Here is an 18,740-nt window from a genome sequence, read left to right on the forward strand (position 1 = left end):
CCTCAGTTTACACAGTTGTCTTTTGCACCCTTCTCTGATGAAGTGTGTTGTGTGTGTGTGTGTGTGTGTGTGTGTGTGTGTGTGTGTGTGTGTGTGTGTGTGTGTGTGTGTGTGTGTGTGTGTGTGTGTGTGTGTGTATATGTGTGAGGTCTCCACATGTTCACGTGTTGACTTTAGTGTTTTGGTATTTTCTTGCCTGTGTGTGTGATTTTTATACTTGTTTTTCTGGGTTAATCATGTGTTCATGTATGCATGCCTGTATATGAGTGCCCTCTGAATGTGTGTGTGTGTGTGTGTGTGTGTGTGTGTGTGTCTCTCTCTCTCTCTCTCTCTCTCTCTCTTTGTGCGTCTGTTCAGGTCAGAGTTCACAGTCTTGCCTCAGGGTAAACAATAGAAGCACTAAAGACCCCCCCTCCCTAAAAAAAAAGCTGCCCCCCCACCACACACACACACACAGACATGCTCCCTGCTGGGCCCGATGGAAAGGGGGCTGCAGGGGGAACAACACATTAGTCCACAAGGCAGGGATGAGACAGCATGTGAGATAACAGACAATAACGGACATGGCAGATTGAAGCAGTTCATTACACAGTAACGGCAGTGGAGTTTCACATGTTGTCAGATGATCTTTACCTACCTGCGAAGGGCAATACACATCGTTTAATTTTAAATATTTGTCTATTCATCACCTGCTATCACAACCGCTCTTCTGTTTCCATTTATGATTTTAGTTTTTTTTTTTCATTATTGCCTCTTACACGAGGAGGAACAATAACCAACAAAGAGGGAACAATAAACTATAACAAGATGTTGACTAAACAATATCACATTATGATGATAACTGAGCAACTAAATAGTGTGTTTTTAGTCTGATTTCAAAAACTTTGACTTTTTTATAAGAAAAAGAGCATATCATGGGCAACCGGGTAGAGTATTCTGTTGCCTACTAACACGGAGATTGGCGGTTCGAATCCCCATGTTACCTCCGGCTTGGTCGGGCTTCCCTACAGACACAATTGGCCGTGTCTGCAGATGGGAAGTCTGATGTGGGTATGTGTCCTGGTTGCTGCACTAGCGCCTCCTCTGGTCGGCCGGGGCACCTGTTCAGGGTGAAGGGGGAAACTGGGGGGAATGGCTGTGATCCTCCCACGTGCTACGTCCCCCCTGGCGAAACTCCTCACTGTCAGGTGAAAAGAAGCAGCTGGGGACACCACATGTATCGGAGGAGACGTGGTAGTCTGCAGCTCTCCCCGGATCGGCAGAGGGGGTGGAGCAGTGACCGGGATGGCTTGGAAGAGTGGGGTGATTGGCCAAGTACAATTCGGAGAAAAGGGGTCGGGGGGAATCCAAAAAGGAAAAGAAAAATAGCATATGGGATATATATATATACACACACACACACACATACACACACACACACACACACACAGTGTGTACATGTAGTATGTTGGTGACTTATGGAAGCTGGGAGATGGTGTAAAAGTCAAAGTTGTGAAGGATGTAATAGTTGATGTCTGGGAAGGAGGAAGAAGGTTTTGGTGTCTCCGTGGTGTGAATCCTAGTTTTACATCTCAGAAGATTGTTCCTTACTATTTTTTCTCAAAAGCAGAGAAATTGAGACAGAATTTATTCGTGTCCTGTTTTGTTCGGTTGTTTGGAGCAGAACAGCGATGGGTTTGAGGAAGGCAGCGCTTCATAAAAGCACCCCTTTGTCTCAGTCGCTCTTCTGATGTCCAGTCTAGGATGACGCCCACAATGGAGAACTGGATTTGGTTCATCATGCTGCCTTCATGTGCTGTTGGAAAAAATCAGAAACGCAAATCACAGGCCTGAACGTTGTAAGACATGGCCGTCCCTTCAGGTTGTAATTACAAGTGGACACTTTGGAAATAATTTTGGCATGTGAATTTCTGAGTTGTGAGGTTTCGCTGACCTTTGACCTCTCAGGGCTTTGTTTTCTTGCGGGTACATTCGAATGACCAGTTTGCCTGAATGTAACCCAAGGGTTTGCTTCCTCTTCCTGTTGTTGGAAAAGATCAATAATGCTGTCAAAGAAAGTTCATCAGAAACATGAGCACTCTTCCTCCTCCTCCTCCTCCATCCATCCATGCTCCATGTTTATGACCTGGAGGAGCGTCAGCAGGACGTCATCACAACCTGTCAAATGGGAGCAGCGGTTTCCTACGATCCTCAGCGTTGTCTGGATGATGCATGCTCACTTTGTGGCGGCTGTTTTTTCCCCCTTTTTTTTCCCCCCATTGTACCCGCCCAATTACCCCACTCTGCTGCTCCACCCCCTCTGCCGATCCTGGGAGGGCTGCAAACTACCACATGCCTCCCCCGATCCATGTGGCGTCGCCAGCCGCTTCTTTTTACCTGACAGTGAGGAGTTTCACCAGGGGGACGTAGTGCGTGGGAGGATCACACTATTTCCCCCAGTTCCTCCTCCCCCCTGAACAGGCGCCCCGACCAACCAGAGGAGGCGCTACTGCAGCGACCAGGACACATACCCACATCCGGCTTCCCACCTGCAGACATGCCCAATCATGTCTGTGGGGACACCCGGCCAAGCTGGATGCAACACAGGGATTCGAACCAGCGATCCCCGTGTTGGTAGGCAACGGAATCGACCGCTACGCTACCCAGATGCCGCGGCAGTTCGCTGTTCGCTGTTTGATATGAAGGTAAAAGTACGGGGGCCTCATTGGCCCCAAAATGCTCTTCATGACGTTTTTTTTCCGGTCAGTTTCTTTCGTCCTGAGGCGTTGCGTGTTGAATCTGATTATCATGATAAGCACAGAGGAGTGGCTGCTAGCTTTCTGAGCCAAAACCGACGGGAAATTCACTGGGAGTTCAAAAGGCAACGTTCGCAGTGTTTCTGTGTATATTTGTGTACGTGTGTGTGTTTGTTTGTTAGCTTGAATGTGAGTGTAAAACATGTTAGCATGTATGTGTGTGTGTGTTTCCGCGCGTCTGCATGACGAGCAGGAAGGCGTTCAGACGCATCGAGACATATTTTAAAAGTAAACCACCTACCGTGCTGGAAGACACCCCCTTTGTTAGCTATATTCAATTCAGTCCATTTCAATTCAAAACTTTATTGCAGATTCAGGGTCCATAACAGACAAAGACAAACAGGTAAAAGACAAACCCTAGACAATACACAGAGTAAACACAATAAATAACATAAATGGTACAAGTCAGTGTGTTATAAGAAGGCAGCTATACCAGTGGTCCCACTGCCGGGATTGGTAGCGTGTGGCACTGAATCTTGATTACATTATCAGAGTCATTGAGCCGGCAAATAAATTTATACATGAGCTTTCTTAGAAGAGCCCACGAAAGCCCATGTAGTATTTACCGACGTTTCAATTCAAATGTACCATTTTTCAGGAAATATACAATAGAGAAAAAAAATCAAAAATATTTACAAACATTTTGGCCAAATTATTCATGTAATAATTAAAACAAACTGAACTGAACTGCTTCTGTGAGGGGCATGAGACCCTAGAGGGGGAGGTTGTCAACTGGGGATTGTGTGTGTGTGTGTGTGTGTGTGTGTGTGTGTGTGTAGGTGGGGGAGGGTTAGGTGGGGGAGGTGAGGTCAGAGTCCCGGAGAAAATCAATGTAAGGGTCACTGCACACACTCAGTGAACACATGGTGTTAGTGGCAAGAGAAAAGAGGGGTGCTCCCTCTGTGTGTGTGTGTGTGTGTGTGTGTGTGTGTGTGTGTGTGTGTGTGTGTGTGTGTGTGTGTGTGTGTGTGTGTGTGTGTGTACTCCCTTACATTTGTTAGTGTGCAGGCGTACATCCATGTCTGTGTTACGTATGTGTTCATGTACACATCCCTGCATGTGTGTGTGTGTGTGTGTGTGTGTGTGTGTGTGTGTGTGTGTGTGTGTTTGTAAAGAGTCAAAGGGCAGATGGGGATAACCGGTGCGACCGTACAAGAGAATGTTATGTTTAAATAAAGCTGACTACCTCAAAAAACCCTCCCCTCAGTAAACGGCAACAAATTTCTGAACAAAAAGTGTGGGATGTGCCCCCTAATGGGGATGCTGATGTATTGCATAGGGGCGCAAGAGATGAGGGACGATGACTTCGATTAAAATACCAGAGTGGAGCAAAAATGAATGGAAGAATTTTGGGAGGAAAACACTTAAAGTGCATCACCAGACAGACCACCAAATCTGAAAGCCAAAGTTTGGACAGCAACAGACAACACTGACTGAGAGAAGGTGAGGGACTCTCAGCACTGTATGTATCTGGAGTTCATGAGAGGTAGCAGTACACAAGATAAAGTCCGGGTATGTTGTACTAGTGAGTACTGACCCAATCCAAACACTGGTGACAAACAAAACCTACATGTCCACGAAGCAAACGCAAAATGTAGAAAACCACATAAGAGAGTGAGTGAGCTATGTAAAACTGGGGCTAAAAGGTTCCCGTTGTGAAAAAGGGGGTCTGACTGAAAAACCTGAGTACCACTGTGCTAACCATTCACCTACAGTCTGTAGGAGGCTGAATAAGAACCCAAAACAGTGAAATTTGCCAGGTAAATGTTCACATTGCCAGAAGTGGGACATGATGCAAAACACAAAATGTAAGAAAGTAAAATGAATATGTATGTCAGTATGTATATGAATTTACTGTTGTGTATATTAGACTGGACACTATGCTTTAATACAGTGTGCAGGAGACAGTATGGCAGGCTGCTGAGGCTGTGATGCTATGTAGTACTGACACCATAACTCAATGCATTCAATAAGCTAAGGTGAATAAATTGATTATGATTTGGTAATGGATTTATCATTTGGGCAATTTATCAAGTAAAAGTACCAAACATTTGTCAGTTACAGCTTTCCAAGTGTTCCCAAGTCTTTTTCTTGATTTATATGATTATAAATTGAACACTTGAGTTTTTTTTTGGCTGCTTTTCAGACTAACTAAACAGTTTAAAGACGTCACTTTGGGAACTTTGTCGTTTTTAAGATTTCATAGAAGATTGATCAATTCATAGAAAAAGTAACGTGTAAATCAATCAATAATAAAAATAATTGGTGGTTACAGCACCACTGCTATGCATTTCCAAATTACGCAGCGTTAAAAACACCATACACACAAAAACCGCCAATTTTTTCCCGTCCCCTATTTTAACACACAAACGCTCACACCACCATGGAGGCTGTCATGTGGGCATTCCACCAGATTATCATCTTCACACACAACACCCACATACCCTCTGACACACACACACACAACACCCACATACGCTCTGACACACACACACACACACACACACACACAACACCCACATACCCTCTGACACACACACACACACAACACCCACATACGCTCTGACACACACACACACACACACACACACACACACACACACACAACACCCACATACCCTCTGACACACAAACACACACACACAGGTACTCTTCCTCTCTCTCAAACAGGTAAGAAAAAAAAATTCCTCTACGAAAGATCTGGGCTTATTGTGATATTTCTTGGAAATTGAGCCTTCCCCTACATGGATGGTGTTATCTCACTCAGGTGTGATTTATTTGTTTATCTGTGTTGAGGCTTGTAAGGCTACTGGCCCGGATGGCATCCCTTCCCGTGTCCTCAAGACATGTTACACACAGCTACCTTAGGTTTTTACTGACATTTTTAACCGGTCCCTGTCACTGTGTGTGGTTCCACTGTGCTTTAAGAAAACCACCACGGTGCCTGAACCTAAGAAAACACCTGTCTGTTGCCTTAATGATTACTGACCTGTTGCTTTGGCCTCTGTTATTATGACATGCCTGGAAATATTGGTAATATCATATATAAAATGTAACACTCCTACTACTCTTGACCCGTTACAGTTCCTACTACCCTTGACCCGTTACAGCTCCTACTACCCTTGACCCATTACAGTTCCTACTACCCTTGACCCATTACAGTTCCTACTACCCTTGACCCATTACAGTTCCTACTACCCTTGACCCATTACAGTTCCTACTACCCTTGACCCGTTACAGTTCCTACTACCCTTGACCCGTTACAGTTCCTACTACTGTTGATCCATTACAGTTCCTACTACCCTTGACCCATTACAGTTCCTACTACCCTTGACCCATTACAGTTCCTACTACTCTTGACCCATTACAGTTCCTACTACTCTTGACCCGTTACAGTTTTCAGCTGTTCCATTAGATTTGTAGATGACAGTTTCTCACTTGAGCTGCATACTGCTCTAGTACAGCTCCCCCCCCCCAAAAAAAAACCCATGTCAGGATGTTGTTTATTGAATACAGCTCTGCTTTCAATACAGTTGTACCATCCAAACTGGTGTTGACACTCGGAGGTCTTGGTCTGGGATACTCTGTCTGTAATTGGGTATGTGATTTCCATGGCAAGAAGGCCCCAGACTGTGAGAATAGGTCAAATATACTCGTTTGCATTAGTTCTTAGGACCGGCGTACCTCAAGGCTGCTGTCTCAGTCCCGTCGTACAGTCTGTTTACACATGACTGTGTTGTCAAATAAGACAACAGCATCATTAAATTCGCAGATGACACCACAAAGATTGGACTAATAAGCGACAGCAGTAGGGAAGTGGAAGATTTAACCATATGGTGCCATGATAACAACCTCTCTCTAAATGTCAGTAAGACACAAGAAATCATTGTTGACTTTAGAAAGATCAGAGAAAATCACATTCCTATTTACATCAATGGGGGTCATCTGTTGAAATTGTGGACGGTTTTAGATTTCTCGGTCTACACATCACAGACACCCTCACGTGGTCTCTCAGCACCAGTTGCATCCTCAAGAGGGCACTGCAGAGACTGTATTTTCTGAGGCGTCTCAAGAGTTTTGGTATGAGTACCAAAACTCTTATGAACTTTTATGGCAGTACCATGGAGAGTGTTGACAGTCTGGTTTGGCAACGTGACAGCTCAGGACCGCAGACTGCTGCAAAGGACTGTAAAGACAGCAGTAAAAATCACTGACACGGAACCACCACAACTCTGTAATATTTACACCTCTCTCTGCAAAAGGAAAGCCCAAACCATCATTAAGGACACCGCCGCCCCGCTCATGTTCTATTCTCACTCCTTCCATCTAAAAAACTTTACCGGAGCATCAAATCACACACCACCCATCTCAGTAATAGTTTCTTTCCACAGGCAGTCAGGTTGCTAAACAGCTGACGCACCCATATGCACCTTACATTGTTGTGTTATGATGTACTTTTCTATATTGTGTATAGAATGTATGAATTCATGTGTACGGAGTCTATGTATGTCTGTAGTTTTTTATTTATGTTTTTTTGGGCTGGTGTTTCCTTGTGAACTTTGTGTTAAGGCAGAGCGAGCCATGTTTCTGGTCGGGGTTCACTTATTCTCCCCAACTCACACATTCATTTGATGCCAACACATTTCTGGTTTAGCAGTGAAGTTCATATTCACTAGAAAACACAAAATCTAACATTTGTTACTTTGTGTAACTCCATGAAACTGTTTCAGTCTCCGTTTATTTCATTTATATAGCCCCCCCCCCTTTTTTTTCTCTCCAATTGTACCTGGCCAATTACCCCACTCTTCCCAGCCATCCCGGTCGCTGCTCCACCTCCTCTGCTGATCCGGGGAGGGCTGCAGACTACCACATGCCTCCTCTGATACAAATGGAGTCGCCAGCTGCTTCTTTTCACCTGACAGTGAGGAGTTTGACCAGGGAGACATAGCGCGTGGGGGGATGACGCTATTCCCCCCAGTTCCCCCTCCCCCCCGAACAGGCGCCCCGACCGGCCAGAGGAGGCGCTAGTGCAGCGACCAGGACACATACCCACATCCGGCTTCCCACCCGCAGATACAGCCAATTGTGTCTGTAGAGACGCCCGACTAAGCCGGAGGCAACACGGGGATTCGATCCGGTGATCCCTGTGTTGGTAGGCAACGGAATATATAGCCTTTTAAAAAGCAAAGTGCTTCACAAAGAAAGACATATGTATACACATACAAGCATAAAGGTATATATATGTATAACATGTTATGGAAATAAAGCAAGATTAAAATAGAAACAACTTAAACACAAATTAAAACCCAAATAATCAAACAAAAATAAAAACAGGTTAAACACAGTTAAAAGCCAGAGACTATAAGTGGGTCTTAAGGTGCATCTTAAAAGCATCAACAGACTCAGCCTGTCTCCTGGCCCCCGGCAGGATATTCCAAAGTTGAGGAGCCACTACAGAAAAAGCCCTGTACTCGGCCTTATTAAATGGGTCACAGCCAACATGCCACGGTGGGGGGATCTGAGGGGTCTGAGGGTGCTGTAAGGGGTGAGAAGCTCTGAGATATATTTAGTGATGAGACCATGGAGAGATTTGTAGACAATTAGAAGGATTTTGAAGTTTATCCTGTGTAAGAATGCTAGGATAGGAGTGATGTGGTCTCGTTTCTTGGACCTTGTTAATAACTGGCCGGCAGCGTTTTGAATTAGTTGTAAACGGCACCCATCCATTATCCAAACTGCTTATCCTGCTCGGGTAATGGATGGATGGATGTAAACAGCACACGGTAGCCTGAGACACACCTAGATAGAGGAAGTTACAGTAGTTCAGCCTGGGTTATATTAGTGCATGAAAGACTTTCTAGATCAGAGGGCAATAGGAAATGCCTAATTTTGGAGATGGTTCTGAGTTGGAAGGAGCTGGACCTGACAACGGAGTTAACCTGCCTGTTGAAACTTAGATTTCCATCAAATATAACACCCAGGTTCTTGGCATGTCTGATGTAGGCTGAGATGTGATTGAGGTTCTGGGCAATAACAGTGGTCTGATTTGGGGGGCCAAAGAATAGGATCTCTGTCTTGTCCTGATATAAATGAAGGAAATTATGAGCCAACCAGCCTTTGATACCTTGGAGACAGTTTTTTTTTTAAATTTATTTCTGATTTCTCCCAATTTAGTGGCCAATCGATCCCTATTTTAATTCAAACACCCACCCTCGTACTGCATGCGTTCGCCAACTGCATCTCTCCGGCCGGCAGTCTCGAAGGAGACCGCCTCCCCACTTTCGTGACAAGGCGACTCCAGGCCGAACCACTGTTTTTTCCGACACACACAGAGACGCATTCACGTGACGAACACAAGCCGACTCCGCCCCCCTCCCGAAGACAACGTCGCCAATTATTGCTGCTTCATTGAGTCCAGCCATAGTCAGATCTGACGAGACCGGGGCGCGAACCCCAGTCCCCAGTGGGCAACTGCATCGACACAAAGCCGATGCTTAGACCGCTACACCACCGCGGACTTGGAGACAGTTTTGTAATCGAGTTACATTGACCTGATTTTGGGAATTGAGGGGTTGTAGGTCCGAGTGTCATCTGCGTAGCAGTGAAAAGAGATGTTACTGATCTGTGTTTGATTCTTATGTAGTTTTCAGTAATTAAACTGAAACAAATAGGGATGAATGTGAATTTTAATCGTCTATTAACTTTTCCTTTTGTTTTGCCCCCCCCCCCTTTTCTCCCCAATTGTACTTGGCCAATTACCCCACTCTTCCAAGTCGTCCCAGTCGCTGCTCCAACCCCTCTGCCGATCTGGGGAGGGCTTCAGACTACCACATGCCTCCGCCGATACGTGGAGTCACCAGCCACTTCTTTTCACCTGACAGTGAGGAGTTTCACCAGGAGGACGTAGCGCATGGGAGGATCACGCTATTCCCCCCAGTTCCCCCTCCCCCCTGAACAAGCGCCCCGACCGTCCAGAGGAGGCGTTAGTGCAGTGCCCAGGACAGATACCCACATCCGGCTTCCCACCCGCAGACACGGTCAATTGTGTCTGTAGGGATGCCCAACCAAGCCGGAGATAACATGGGGATTCAAACCAGCGATCCCCGTGTTGGAAGGCAATGGAATAGATCGCCACGCCACTCGAACGCCCAACTTTTCCCTTTTATTCCTGTTTGGGCTGCTGCAAATTTCTCCTCATTACCAGTAATGAAATGGAGAGTAGTAGGAGAGTTCACACCTACACGGTCACACTAGGCATGTTCACTAAATCCCGTTTTAACCCCTGAATGTAAAACACCAGCTGCTGTTGAAGTTGTTCCCTCATCAGGACAAAAACATCTAAATCTGTCAAGCCTGCATGGTCCACTAAATATTATGTCTCCACCCGCCAAACCATGAAGAGGTCTGGAGACACGACATATTTTACAACCAGCACAGACAGATACCCCTACCAGCCTAACGCTACAGACCCCCCACAAACCCACCCAACACCCACCTGCCTGTATGTCTGCCGGCCTGTGTATCTGTCTGTCTGTTTCCTTGTCTGTCTATCTGTCTGTCTGCATACCTGTCTGTCTGTATATCTGACTTTCTGTATATCTTTCTCCCTGTCTGTCTGTCTGTCTGTATATCTGACTTTCTGTCTCTCTGTCTGTCTGTCTGTCTGTCTGTATATTTGTCTGTCTGTCTGCCTGTCTGCCTGCCTGTCTGTCTGTTTGTGTTCACATTGCGAGTAAGACAGGTGGAGGTGTCACCTCATCACCTCAACATAAACCAGAGGGCTCTGGAATGTGAAGTTAAGTGCTCATTAGAATCCGATTCGGATTTTGGGGATGACTTGATTCTCATAGCCAGGCACCTTTTTTCTTTAGCATACTGAACTTAATCTTAGCATTGCATTGTGGACCACTGCTGATATGGTTGTTTCATCTCCGATCTCTTGCTTGGTGGTGGTTTGAAGTCAAGTCATTGTTTTTCTGTCTTAAATCACAATTCATTCCCAGAGGGCTTCACAATCACTTAACATTCTCCAACATATGAAAACAGAATACATGCTAATGTTCAACACCCCCTATCATAAGACACTATTCAGATGAGAAGAAAACTCCACCTAAAAACCTTATCAGGAAACTTCAGGAGGAGCATCAGAGGAGAGATTCCTAGTCCAGTTGATGGTTGGTGGATGGTGATTGGATGGTGGTTGAATGAAGGTTGGAGCGTAGTTAGGTGGTAGTTTAGTGATGGTTGGATAGTAGTTGGGCGGTGTTTTTTTTTTTTTTTTTTTGGTGGTTGGTTGTTTAGATTGTTGGATGCTGGCTGGGTGGTGGTTGGTTGGTGGTTGGTCTGTTGGTTGGTTGGTAGTTGGATTGTGGTTGGATGGCAGTCTTTATGGGTGGCACGGTGGCTCAGTGGTTAGCGCTGTTGGCTCACAGCAAGAAGGTCCTGGGTTTGAACCCCAGGCTGTCCCAGGTCCTTTCTGTGTGGAGTTTGCATGTTCTTCCGGGTGCTCCGGTTTCCTCCCACCATAAAAAGACATGCATGTTAGGGTTAATACTCCTGTCTGTGTCCCTGACCAAGGCAATGGAAAGAAGAACTGAAGTTGGTCCCTGGGTACTGCAGCTGCCCACTGCTCCTATACCATAGGATGGGTTAAATGCAGAGAAAAAATTCATTGAAAGAATATAATTCGTCATAAGGAACAATGACAAAATAAAGTGGTTTTCTTTTTCTCTCTCTTTCTTCTTACTCAATATGATGAAGATGAATCACTCCTGATGTCTGCATGCCTGCTCCTGAGAAGAAGTTGGCCAGAGCTCAGATGATTCTTTGGTGGCAGTTGCTTTAATGTCAGTTAATTTCAGTCTACAATTATCTGTATGTGTCGGTGGTGAACTGTACCACAGGGCTGAAATAGTCCTTTACAGAGGTAAAAGTATGAATGATGGGGTCTTGGAGAGTGTTCAAGAGGATTAAAGGAAAAAAACATTAGCGGTGTTAGATGTGAAGTTGTCTTGTGTATTACTATCTGTCTGGTTCTCCGACTTTCACCAATTGACAACAGTCAGACACCAGTTGTAAAAAACAGTCAGACCAGTGACTCGATGTTTTAAAAGTCTCTATAAGCAGTCAGACATCTAACCAATGTCTTTCTGACTCTGGTCCTCTGCTATCGGCTAACCAGTCTGTTATTTATAGTAGGCTGTTTCCCATCACAGACAGACCTCCACTTCCAGTGTGTTGTAAATATTCAGGCTGATATGGGGGAACACTGGGGGGGACTGTTTTCTCCGAGCCATTGTCCATGATAGTTATCAGCACTTCTGACCTCTACATATTAGTTTGAGTAATTCTTTAGATATTACAGATACTTTGTCCATTCTGTTATAATGACTATATGAGGACATAAATACATAGTAAAACTATTTGGGTTTACTCAACTTGGTGTCACTCCATTTTACTCTGCCTGTCTACATGTCTGTCTGTCTGTCTTCCTTGCTGTCACACTTTCTATATTTCTTTGTCTTTCCTTCTTACTGGTTCTCTTCCTGTCTGTCACACTCATAGTCTTCCTTTCTTTCTTTCTGCGTCCCACCACCACATTCTTTTTTCTCTGCAGTCATTTCATTTCCATTCCTGTGTCATGGCTGACGGCGTTGGGGGGAATGTGGCTCATCTCGGGGTTTTTAAATAGACCCTCAGTCCTAAACTGCCACTCCTAATAAGGCAGAGGGCAAAAACCACTGCCCCGAAAATATCAGCACCCGTCTCTCTCTCTCTCTCTCTGTCTGTCTTTGTCTCTCTCTTCTCTCTCTCTCCCTCTATCTGTCTCTCTGTCTGTCTTTGTCTCTCTGTCTGTCTCTGTCTGTCTCTGTCTGTCTCTGTCAGTCTGTCTGTCTGTCTCTCTCTCTCTCTCTCTCTCTCTCTCTCTCTCTCTCTCTCTCTCTTTCTCATTAAAACACTTCCTGCCCCTTACGTCAACTGACAATTCTTAGAGACGTTATCGGTGATGACTGCTGTATCTGGGAGCAAGGTAGTTTGTAGGAGGTCGTAGGAATAAAGATTACATAATTTATCCCAATTTTTAATAAATTATTTGATCATTGCTTTTGTCACTGTTTCATAAAAAACAGGTCCTTTGTCTGTTTCCAGTTCTTCGGTTTACCAAAATGTGTGCATGTACTGTGCTAACAGCACTCTCTCTGAAATGATCCGGACCTCAGATTTGCAGTCTCTTACTCACACTCAGATTACCACCAACCTAAAACATGCCATTCATAGAGACAAGATATGACCTTTACCATATAAGCTTATTCGCCACGGTGGAGCTTTGTCTTTTCGGTGGATTTGACCTGCAATAGACGGCCAGAAAACACTTTATTTGGTCACAGTTTTCTCCACGGGTTCTGTATACTTGGGTCTCTTCTTGAGGGGGCCTACAAGAATGACCAAGGCCGTCATTTTGACGGTTTCGGATATTCAAAGTTTTATAACTTTGCGAGGAAAAAAAAATACAGACCTGCCGCTCTTGAATGCTCCTAAAATTACCTATATTTGCATTAAAATTAGTTTTAGATCAATTGCAAAAGAAAAAAAAGTTATAAGATCTACCTAAAACGACCATGAGGTCAAAAAGACGGCTCGTAATTTGCGCATGATCGTGCGCGTCATGTCATTATTTACGACGTGTGTTGGTCGCATCATTTCCTTCGCGAAGTTCATCGCTCTGTCCTAGAAACACACTAGCGTTCTCCAGTGCAGAGAAATAGTCTACATTTGATTTTTGATTATTGCCAACATGTCTGGGTACAGCTGCTCTTCCAGATGCACCATGGCTGCCACCGCAGCGTTGCAGTATCAGTAACGTGCAGTGAGGCCCATGGCTGGGTAGGCAGAAGACGGCAAGCCAGAGGGTGGGAGGGAGGCAAAATACACCCGTTCACAAATCGTTGATACTTGGGACACTGTAAGAACAGACTACGCATGCGCAAAACTCCGAACCCGTTTCATTCCACACGCCAGAGAGAGGCGCAAGCAGACTGCCTCAGCAGCCTGCATTCACAAACGCTAGCTTTGGGAGCAAGCCATCCTGAATAGGGCACGCCTTTTATTGATAAAACAAGTTTTACATGAATTTTTTATTATTTTTTTACAACAATCTTAACAAATTAAAGTTAAAAAAATAAATACATACATAAAAAACAATTTTTTTGGGGGTAACATGATATTTCTTTTTTTTTTCCTTATTAGCCTGGGTGAGGCACTGCCTACCCTGCCTCCCCTGACTGCACATCACTGGACTTGATTCTCTGAGCTATCCAGGGGCTCTTGCTAACTAGCCACATGCTGCTAGCTCTCTCCACCTACGCCAGCCCAATGTTACACTGTATGGAGAAGTTGATGATCCAGTGTGTTGGCTCATAATTGTGCGCCTTCCCCATGTCCATACAGATTTCTTATCATTTTTCAGCAGAAGCAAATTCAGTTTCCGATTCATGTTATCCGAGTTTTATACCTTCCATCCCTGTCCCCCTTCATCTGTCTTTTTCCTTTGTCTTTGCATAATTTTTCACTATGCTTTTGAGTTTTCGACTGCCGTTGTTCTCCAAAATTCCCAGTCAGCATCCACAAGCACATATAAGGTCCAGACCAGTGTTTCACCGGCGTTTTGCCCATTTACTACGAAACGCGTGTACCTTACAACACTCCTGACCATTTTCTAAAGCGTGTCACAGTGTTTTAGATATGTTGAATGTGTTTTTCCTTCCTACCAGAGTCATTGGTTTCTGTTCATTTCAGTATAGTATGTAAATCAGCTTTCAGAAGCTTGGAACTTGTTTGAGTTAGGTGAGATTTATCGCATTTCTTTTCACTAAATAAAAAGTCCACCACAAAACTATAAAAAGAAATTGGGGGATTTTATTTGATGTTGACAATGACAACAAAATTCACACAAAAGTCCCTTGGAAACTTGTAAATGCCGTTACCGTGTGAATGTAAAACCCTCTGACACTGTGACTGCAATGTTTCTACACACAAATTTATCCTTACACGCTCACTGAGGTTTATAGCCCTCAGGTTTTCTCTTACAGATAGAAGCAAAGCCTGATGGATGTTTGTAACGCCTTCCAACTGACATCTATTGTCTAACTTTTGCTACTATCAATCAACTAGGCTTGCAAAGACATCAATGTTAGCCAGCCGCTCTCTAAATTCAGGGGTTACCCAGGCTGCACGTCTCCCCTACAAGACAAAGTTGAGGCGTACAAAAACCCCATGAGTGTGTAAGAACTTATTTGTGCATATGAACTTTTCATGAACGAGGGTCCAGGTGCTCAGTTGGTCTGTGACCCAGAAAAATGGAGGTCCATTTCAAACCTCAAATCTTCACTGCAGTTTACAAAGCCCGGCATTACAGTAAATTATGAATCGTTTTCCTTCCTTCAGGATCCTGGTGGGGGCGCCACAGGCAGCGGGGCAGGGTCTGCTGCAGGGCAGTCGGCCAGGGGCTCTGTTCAGATGTCCCATCACACCAGAGGAGTATGACTGTGAGCGGGTGGATATTGACGGAGACGGTAAGTTATTGGTGTTGACAAAAGCATCCCTGGCTCTCATTCATAAATCTGAAGAACAAAAGAGGAAATCCACACACTGTCAAATAAAGCTATGGAGTACATGTGTAAATACTCATTTTAATGCACATTGGCCTTCAGACATCTGGGCATTTTGTCTGAAACCATAATCTATTGTATATCTATCGATATATCAGAGGATATATTTTCAAGAATGAGTATTAAAGCAATCATTTCACTAAAATTTTGTTGAGGGTTTGTGTAGTGACGCTCCGCCTCCAACTATTCTGTGTGTGTTGTTCGTTTTATGGGATGTTGTAGAAGCTATATGTTAAGGATGTTAGTTTCATTTTCAATTACTGTAAAAATATCGGATATTGCGACACTCCTAAATATCACCAGAGACGTGGACGTGAGTCACATGACTTGGACTCATCAGAATTAGACTCATGTCACAAATTTGATGACTTTAGACTTGACTTGATATTGAAAAAGACTTGTAACTCGACTTTGACTTTAACACCAGGGACTCATGACTTGAATTGGACTTGAGCCTTTTAACTTCAAGGACTTGAAACCTTCTCCAAGCCCAAAAGACAAAATGCCTCATTGCCATAATTACAAGCCAACTTTAAATCAATCATAATAAATACACATTTTAAAAAGCACTCACTGCTGGGATAGGCTCCAGCGTCCCGCGACCCCAGTTGGGATAAGTGGCTTGGATAATGGAGGGATGGATAGTATATCAACTATTACTCTGTTTAAAATAAAATGTTGAAATGGCATTAAATTTGACGAAGAACACATAATGACTTGTTTAGGACTTGAAAGTCAAAGTTTAGGACTTGGGACTTGGAAAACAAGGACCTGGTCCCACCCCTGCCCATCACCTAATACTTTCATATAATAATTTGATATAAACTCATCCAGCCTTCTCTTAATTTCAATTATCGTTGCGCCAATGCTGTTGAACCGGAGTAAGGTGCTCCTCCATTCATTTAGTTGCACATTTACCTGATAGATAGGACTGCAATTGTAATTGTAGTTGCCACTTCCTGTCATGTTTCCCTCAGTGAGTCCAGACAGAGAGAGCAAAGACAACCAGTGGCTGGGAGTTACAGTCAAGAGTCAGGGCATCGGAGGGAAGGTGGTGGTAAGTCTGCATGGATGACTCAGACCGCATCACATCTCCTGTCCCAGTGTAAAGACCGACCTGGTTCCCCACCGACCCACACTCCCCCCCCCCCAGTATTACCTGAGCAGCATATTTCATATCTAGAAATCCAAGTTTGATGGATCTGTGGGGGCGGCTGACTCGATGAGAGGGAAGATAAATTTTCAGCCATGGTTGAATGGAAAGATAAACTGTGTTATGATTCACTGTGAATGATGGTAAAACGAAGAGCCTTTCCTTTGTAAGATCATGTGAACGCTGGGGTCATGATGGTTTCATGGTCGGCACTGTTTCCAAAGGCTGAGCGATACGGACAAAATCAAATATCACAATATTTTTGACCAAACACCTCGATATTGATAATGTGATGATATTTTATGGATGGCTATTGGCGCTTCCATAACATATTTACACACAAGAAAAGAAATGATCGCTAGTCATGTGGATATGATGAGCAGTCAGGCAGAGACATTTACAAATGAATATTCTATTATTTATGATGTGTTGACATGTTTTTAGACATGAAAAGTTAAATGTGATTACTGATTTCAGATACACCAGCAATACAAAGTATCAAACAGGGATGTGTGTTTTTTTTTAATGTAAAATAAAACACCCATAACTGCCATCCGCCGTCCTCCACCAGACGTGTGCTCACCTGTATGAGCTGAGGCAGCGCGTGACGCAGCCGTCAGAGACCCGGGACCCGATCGGACGGTGCTACGTCCTGAGCGAGGACCTGACGGAGAGAGATGACCTGGACGGAGGCGAGTGGAAGTTCTGCGAGGGCCGACCGCAGGGACATGAACAGTTTGGCTTCTGCCAGCAGGGCCTGTCGGCCAGCTTCACCCCGGACAACAACTTCATCCTGTTTGGGGCCCCGGGGACATACAACTGGAAAGGTAGGGGCCCATCATCTGTCTGTAAACCACCCGTACGGGTACTGTCTGTTGTCAGGAAAGGGGGAAAAAAAGGTGTAGGTGTTCAAATCTACAGAAAGACAAGACATTCTGTTTGGTGCTGAAGTATTCTTTATGCTTTTTAGAGTAATATTTCATAGGTTAGCCCGGAAAACATGTGAGAAGAAACCAAATAGAGAAAGAACGGTAATATAGCCCTTATGAAAAAAATTATATACTATAACTATGTTGCTTAAGTGTACTTAACTGTAAAAAGTCTTAGTTTGGGGACCTAAAATGTAGTAATAAGTGTAGTATTTGTTACATAAGCCCACTTTTGAGTTTCTAAAAGAAAGTGTGCTTAACGTTAACTAAACTTATACCTGTATATTATACCGACTGAAACGAATATTTTAGTTGACGTACACAAATACTAAAAGTGTATTAAAAAAACAACAACAATGGCATCCGGGTAGCGTGGTGGCCTATTCCGTTGCCTACCAACACGGGAATCACCGGTTCGAATCCCTGTGTTACCTCCAGCTTGGTCGGGTGACCCTACAGACACAATTGGCCATGTCTGTGGGTGGGAAGCTGGATGTTGGTATGTGTCCTGGTCGCTGTACTTGCACCTCCTCTGGTCGGTTGGGGCACCTGTTCGGGGGGGGGGACTGGGGGGAATAGCGTGATCCTCCCACGCGCTACGTCCCCCTGGTGAAACTCCTCACTGTCAGGGGGAAAAGAAGTGGCTGGCGACTCCACATGTATCGGAGGAGGCATGTGGTAGTCTGTAGCCCCCCCCCCCCCCGGGATTGGCAGAGGGGGAGGAGCAGTGACTGGGAGGGCTTGGAAGAGTGGGGTAATTGGCTGGATACAATTGGGGAGAAAAACGGGGGGGGGGATCCCCCAAAAAAGACCAAAATGTACCTTTTGCAAATGAGAATGGATGTAAAATGAAGTGCACTTGTTCATTTCTAGTTGAAAAGAGGAATACTGAACGTGCGCTTCTGTCTAATGGAAGTGGTGTCCAGGCGTCGGGTCCGAGCCGTCAACAGAGCTTAACATTCCTATAAACACCGTAACTATACCACTGGTATCTCCAAATGCTAATCTAGGACGATTTCTCCACTTTCCTGTGTTTCCACACACTATCTTCTCTCATATTTTAAGGTGAACTTCTTTTATTCCCCAGAACTAATCGTTGTACAAAATATATTTTTAAGTACAAAAATACTTATACTTTTTATACTTTTTCAGTACAAAATATATTTTTATATATTTTAAAAATATATGTTGTACT

General features: G+C 44.4%; 1 protein-coding gene across 1 annotated transcript in view; it reads left to right on the top strand.

Moving 5' to 3' along the window:
- The window catches only part of itga7 (integrin, alpha 7), an 83,677-nt gene that overhangs the window by 26,887 nt on the left and 38,050 nt on the right, over positions 1 to 18,740 (top strand). Inside the window, exons 2-4 of the mRNA XM_056274027.1 lie at positions 15,240 to 15,367; positions 16,441 to 16,520; positions 17,188 to 17,443. Of these exons, the coding sequence (XP_056130002.1) occupies positions 15,240 to 15,367; positions 16,441 to 16,520; positions 17,188 to 17,443 (464 nt within the window). The remainder of the gene's footprint in view (positions 1 to 15,239; positions 15,368 to 16,440; positions 16,521 to 17,187; positions 17,444 to 18,740) is intronic.

This window comes from Lampris incognitus, chromosome 2 (genome assembly GCF_029633865.1).
Source record: "Lampris incognitus isolate fLamInc1 chromosome 2, fLamInc1.hap2, whole genome shotgun sequence".
NCBI lineage: Eukaryota > Metazoa > Chordata > Actinopteri > Lampriformes > Lampridae > Lampris > Lampris incognitus.